The 7,313-nt window shown below is 31.5% G+C and overlaps 1 protein-coding gene across 1 annotated transcript in view; it reads right to left on the reverse strand.

The window, feature by feature from the left end:
• Positions 1–4,123, reverse strand: part of LOC111711657 (uncharacterized) — a 22,758-nt gene extending 18,635 nt beyond the window's left edge. The window contains exon 1 of the mRNA XM_023486051.1: positions 3,984–4,123. Within this exon, the coding sequence (XP_023341819.1) occupies positions 3,984–4,026 (43 nt within the window). The 5' untranslated portion in view covers positions 4,027–4,123. The remainder of the gene's footprint in view (positions 1–3,983) is intronic.
• Between the last annotated feature and the right edge of the window lie 3,190 nt (positions 4,124–7,313).

The following is a 7,313-nucleotide window of genomic DNA, read 5'->3' on the forward strand; positions in this document are numbered from 1 at the left end:
TATGAAGGAGCGGGGAGGGGAAGGAGGGGGGAATGTGCAATGTTGAAAGTTGAAGGGTTTACAGTATACACATATGGTGAGGTAAAAACTTAAAGAAATAGCGGTAAAAAAATTTTTTGGGAAAATTAATAATTAAATATATTGAATAGATTCATAATTTTTTGCTCTATTTGAGATTGCTAAACTATCTTACTGAAAAATGGTATTTGAGCCAGCATAAGTAATAAGTTTAAACCCTCTTTCTCATCTTTAAAGGAATTGAGTCTGTGCCACAATCTCAAATTTTCCAATCCCTATATTTTTGCAACCTAAAGATGTTAACTTTTGATATTTCAAACTTGGATTTTCTGATCTAATAAAATTCATAGTTTGAAATATCCAAGGTCCACGACATTGAGTTGCAAAGATATCGGAAATAGAAAATTAGAGTTTGTGTCGAAGACTCAATTCCATTCCTCCTGCAAATGAAACCAAAATCAAACTGAGAAAACCAGAAATGACTTTATTTTCCTTGCTTAGAAAAGTTTACGTTATTATTCTTGACGTTTATTGCCTAAACGTTATTATGTTCTTCGTTAGATGGGGAAAACACAAATAAAGTCAAGGAAAAGAAAAAAAATACTTTGGCAAAAGGATTCGAGATTTTTTTTCATGAAATAAAATTTTCTAATCCCGTTATTTGTAACCTGATGGTGTAAACCTTTGAATTTTAAACTTAGACAATTTGATCTAACAGAATTTATAGTTTGAAATATCATCCATCGGGTTGCAAAGATGTAGGGACTGCAACATTTTTAGAGCTTTTGAAAATACCATTTTTTGAACAAATCGTATATTTTCTTTGAAAATCATATTTTCAAAACTATGAGAAAAAAAAATTACAAATGTGGCCTTATATTATAATATGAAGCATTTCTTTATTTAGTCTCATAAATATAATGGATAATATCTACACATTATTTTTTCAAAATAGATGGATTTATAGATAATATCATCATTTCAGCAAATAAAACATTTTAGAAAATCCCATTTGTCTCCAATAATGAATTCATTTTTCATGTGGATAGTATCGAATTCGAGTCCTGCTTATTGAGTGTTCACAAAGAAACAGTGTAACCAATATATAGTGACTTATAAGTCGTCTTAACTCAATATATATGAACAAGGCTTTTAGGGCGCTTCGCGCATATCTTCTATTTCAATTGTAAACATGTTATCTTTGTAGACATTATAAAACAAACAAACAAAATTTCGCGGATTCCGTAAAAAAATTTGTGGATTCTCAAAAATCGAATTTTTTAGAGGCAAATTTTTGAAAATTCGATCATCCATAATCCTTCCCTGGGGTCACGCGCAATCATACGAAAAGTTTGTGCACTATCGGTTCAGCCGTTTTGACGTTGACAGACAAGCAAAGTATATAAATTTATATATATATATAGATTTTTTCGGGAGAGCCAGCAATCATTGGATCACTGTGTACCCAGACACCCCAAAAAGAGGTAACAATATTAGTCCCACCGATTGTTTTTTTTGCCCCATTGTCGTAAAATACGATTTTAGATATTTTTCCCGATAAAAGTCTACTCACTAAAATTACAATCTCAAAACTATGCTAAGAACCGTTGCTCTACCGAATTCCCCAATAAAAATTTGAGGCAAATCGGTCTAGGGGTGTAGCATTTTTTGTTGTAATGCTTATCACGATCTTTATTATCTATGTTATCAATATATGTCTTATCTATCTTAATGTTGCTCTGACCGGCTGATCCGGTCAGTTTGATTTACCTGTATATACATAAATTTATTACTACATGAACCTTTGTGTTATACGGACGTATACAGAGCCTTGAGTTTTGGCTAGAGACTGAGAGCATTGAGTTTGGCTAGAGATAGAGTCAGTGAGACTGTAATTAGACTTTGAGTAGCGTAATCTCAGGACCTAGATTTATTACAGGGGTGCCTTGTTGTAAATGTCAGAACTGTATCAATCCAGGTACAACTCACTCGTATTTTGCTATAAATGTCAATTCAGACACAAGCTCGTCATCTATAAATATCAATACAGACACAAGCTAGAAATTTATCAATTCCAAACCACTGGGCACGATCTTGTCAGCTCTAAATGTCAATACAGACACAAGCTAGGTATTCTATCAATGCTAAACCACTGGGCACGATCTTGTCAACTCTGAATGTCAATTCAGACACAAGCTAGAAATCTATCAATGCTAAACCACTGGGCATGATCTTGTCAGCTCTGAATGTCAATACGGACAGAAGCTAGTAATCTATCAATGCCAAACCACTGGACACGATCTTGTCAGCTCTGAATGTCAATACAGACAGAAGCTAGTAATCTATCAATGCTAAACCACTGGGCACGATCTTGTCAGCTCTGAATGTCAATACAGACACAAGCTAGTAATCTATCAATGCTAAACCACTGGGGGCATGATCTTGTCTGCTCTAAATTTCAATACAGACACAAGCTAGTAATCTATCAATGCCAAACCACTGGGGGCACGATCTTGTCAGCTCTGAATGCCAATAGCCCCAAGCTAGTTATCTATCAATGCTAAACCACTGAGCACGATCTTGTCAGGTCTAAATGTCAATACAGACACAAGCTATTAATCTATCAATGCTAAACCACTGGGCACGATCTTGTCAGCTCTGAATGTCGATACAGACACAAGCTAGTAATCTATTAATAATAAACCACTGGGCATGATCTTGTCAGCTCTGAATGTCAATACAGACACAAGCTAGTAATCTATCAATAATAAACCACTGGGCACGATCTTGTCAGCTCTGAATGTCAATAAAGACACAAGATAGTAATCTATCGATGCTAAACCACTGGGTACGATCTTGTCAGCTCTGAATGTCAATACAGGCACAAGCTAGAAATCTATCAATGCCAAACTACTGGGGAACGATCTTGTCAGCTCTGAATATCAATACAGACACAAGGTAGTAATCTATCAATGCAAAACCATTGGGGGAACGATCTTGTCAGCTCTGAATGTCAATACAGACACAAGCTAGTAATCTATCAATGCTAAACCACTGGGTACGATCTTGTCAGCTCTGAATGTCAATACAGACACAAGCTAGTAATCTATCAATGCTAAAACTATGGGCACGATCTCAACTTGTATGTTTCAACGAGAACCAAAATACTCTCAATACTGTAATCAATGCGGAGTCTCTATATCAACTTGTTTATTTAGATATCTTATGTTACAAGTTAACGTGAATCAATGTAATTTTAAGTTTTATGTCAATACATATATACAGCGTAGTTTAAGTTTAATGTACGTATTTATAAGATTAGCGAGTATAGATACAACGTAGTTAACCTATCTCCACACATGTTTACAGCGTAATTTAAGTTGAATATACTGATTTAAAGATTAACATGGATAGATATAAACGTAGTTAACCTAATCAAAATGCATGTTTTAATCATGTTTAGTAAGCACATTTAGATTTACAGACAATGTATAAAGTAATATATTTAGGTACGTTCAGGTTAATAAATATTGGGATTGCAGAGGGATAACTTGAAGTAAGAGAACAAACTTTGTGATTCTTAATCTTCTCAAAAACATAAACTAATATAAACTAACCAAATGAGTTAGAAGATACTGTTTATATATGTTTCAACCGAGTGGAATTTGACTAAATTCTCAAAACTTTGTAGTTTAAAAAATAATCTTCCAAATGCTTTAAGCTAGTCATCAATTTGATTAAAATGTTTTGGATTAATTAAAAAATTTTATTTTGAAAATACTGAAATCCTTAATATATTTACTTGATTCCATTTATTCATTTTTATTGATGAAAACTTAAAGGTCCAGAAATTTGTAGACCAAAATAAAAAAAATTGATAAAAAAAGTTTTTTTAATATGAATCTTTGAAAATGGTTAAATTAAAATCTCAAAAAAATATTTTTTTACAAAAAAAATGTATTTACCTGCCAAGAGAAACATGAAAATAAGGCAGGTGGTCCACATCATGATGAGAGCTTTGCGATTTTATCACTTTTAGAAAAATTTCCCGGATTTTGGTTGTTCTCCAACTTTTATTCCATTGTATAAGAGCAGAGTATTGTCGAGTTCTGTAATATATAAATCTAAACGACTGTTTAAACGAGTTAATATATTTCTAGAGGGATGATAAAGCTTAGGAAATATTTTATTACTTAGAGGGGGTTTTATTAATTTTTGGCTTGTCTCTTGGTTTACTTGAATTCACTGAATGATAAAACGGTTGAACCGAACGGACTAAATTTTTTTTTTTTCTTACAAGACCAGTCAAAATCAAATAAAATGATAAAGGAATTGAGTCTTTGCCACACACTCTGCTTTTCTAAGCACAATATCTTTGGATTCCAATGTCGTAGATCTTAGATATTTCAAACTATGAATTCTGTTAGATCAAATAATATAAGTTTGAAATATCAAAGATTTACAACATTGGGTTCCAAAGATATAGGGATTATAAATTCAGAGTTTGTGGCAAAGACTCGACTCCTTTATCTAAAAATTTTTATGTTTTCAATAATATTTAGAATTCCATTAAAAAAATTGGAAAATCCGCTAAATTTGAAATTGTTATGTTAAAAGTGTAAGTAAGAGAAAGGATTGCAGATTACATGCAACATTTATAATTAACAATATATGTTATATCTTTAAAATTAGCGAATTTTTAATAAATTTCACAAATTGAAAAATCTGATTGAAAGCAAGAGGAAAGACGACAATATTTACGATTTATAATGAAAACCACTGTATTATTACTTACATACAATTAAATGGTTCATGTTATACGTTATAAATAATCATATATATACAGGTTTTATAAATGTCTTCTCATTTTAAATCTTTTATGTTGAATAAATTCATAATACAGTACATTAATCAAATTGAAAAACTTGTTATGGAAAAATTATGCAAATATTCTAAAGGAAGAAAATCTAAAAGGAACCATTGTGCTTGCAAAATTTATTACTTCTACAATTAAAACTGTTTTTGCAAGGATTTGACCTTTATGTGTGCAGAAATAAACCAGAATTCAATCTGAAACATCAAAGCCTATTTTTGCAACAAAGCAATTTATTTTAAAAGTCCATAAAATATTATTTTTCAAAGCTCCCCCCCCCCTCCCATTTAAAATATTTAAGTGCTCAAATAAGTATTAGATATCACTTGAATTCGCAAATTTCTTATTTTTGCGCGCATTTGCAAGGGGGGGGGGGGAGAAATGTCATTTTTGTAAATCAAATTTAGTTTCAAAGCATTATTTTTTAATGTGTAGCATCTGCATATGTAAATCTGAATATCATCAAAACAAACTTGTTTCCCAATCTAAAGGAAGGAAAACATTCCATTAAAGCATGTTTTTCTCGAGTAAAATATCATTCAAAGATTCCAGCTTTTTTGTGAACTATTTTAGCTTTAGAAGTTTGGTCAGATTTTCTTTTGGTTTAATCGAAGAGAGAATAATTATGAATCGTCTAAATAGCCTATTAGGAAGCAATCAGTTTTCTATTATTTTGTTGATATGAAATAATTTACAAATATACCAAATGTCTTCAAAATAATTCATATTTTTAATCTAAAAAAGTAATTAGAGAGGAGAATCTCTGCCAAAGTCCCTCCAATATTTGCCCCAACCAGGACCATAAAAGATAGTTTAACTGTTAATTTTTCAAAATATTTCACGCAATACGTTGTTAATTCTTCGTAAATGTGATAAAAATTCTCAAAAAAAAAATATCCTTTTTGTTGACGTTTCCTGTAGATTTATCAGTACTTTTCAGAAATATTTTTACTGTCACCAAGCATTTCCAAAAACTGCATTTTTTAAGCAAAAATCTGCTGATTAATATTTTATGGATGGAGTTAAGTACTTTTCCGGGATAAAAATGAAATTCTACTAGAGGGGTGGGGGATGGTGAGGTATTTTTAATTGTTACTAGAACTTTACATAAACTAATTTTAATCATATTATGCGTTAAATCATTAATAAATTTATGTGATTATTTTTTTATTCTATTCTATCCTGTCTACAACATTTGAATTCAAATCTTCCTGAAATGAACCCTTGTACGGAACTCTAAGTGGCAAGATTGTAACTAAGCTGAATCTAGGTCAAAGTTTCGTGTACACTTGTACATAGTTCCTCTATATACTAAAACCTCACATAGTCCCTCTATATACTAAAACCTCACATAGTCCTTCTATATAATAAAACCTCACATAGTTCCTCTATATACTAAAACCTCACATAGTCCCTCTATATACTAAAACCTCACATAGTCCCTCTATATACTAAAACCTCACATAGTCCCTCTATATACTAAAACCTCACATAGTCCCTCTATATACTAAAACCTCACATAGTCCCTCTATATACTAAAACCTCACATAGTCCCTCTATATACTAAAACCTCTGTTCCAGGGCCCACAGAAGTGTGGAATCAATGCTGCAGATTACCGAAGTATAAACAGAGTCAGAGTAGAAATATGGAGTAGAAATCAACGGAGTAGGTTAGTATGGGGTAGAAATCAACGGAGTAGATTAATATGGAGTAGAAATCTACGGAGTAACTTGATATGGAGAGAAATCAACGGAGTAGATTAATATGGAGTAAAAATCAACGGAGTAGATTGATTTAGATAGGAAATCAACAGAGTAGATTAATATGGAGAGGAATTCCACAAAGGAATTACTGGTAAGCCTTTGCGCTAATATTAACATTTTATACAATGCAAATGATTTATTATGCAAATGATTTATTTGATGTTTTCTAATGAATATGTAACCTTTCGAATCTTGCAAAAACATGTTGATCTGTAGAATAAAATGCTTTTCTCTAGAAATTTAGTTCTTTCAATTTTATGAATAAAATAAAAGAGACAGATTTGAATAAGTAAATAATGTAAAAGGTCTTGAAAAATCAGAAAATAGTTTAGTTATTGTTTAAACAAGTTTTCAAGTTTTGAAATAACTTTGCATTTTAAACCTTTTTCTTTGAATTGCAACAAAGCAGCGAAATTCTGTTGCTTAATTCACTTTTCAGGCGAAAACTTGGAAAACAACATTTCTGCATAGAACTCATAACTTTGCTAATTTCAATAACTTGCACAAGCTCTTGCAAATAAGGGGACTGGGAGTGGGACTAGTAAAAAAATGTTTTTAAGCCAATTTAAAATGGCATGTCTTATTCACAAAGGTACATGCAGTGCCCTTAAAAGCTTTGTTGGATGAATGGTGTGAATTATATATCAATATATATGTT

Source organism: Eurytemora carolleeae, unplaced genomic scaffold, assembly GCF_000591075.1.
Source record: "Eurytemora carolleeae unplaced genomic scaffold, Eaff_2.0 scaffold1183, whole genome shotgun sequence".
In the NCBI taxonomy this organism is placed as follows: Eukaryota; Metazoa; Arthropoda; class Copepoda; order Calanoida; family Temoridae; genus Eurytemora; species Eurytemora carolleeae.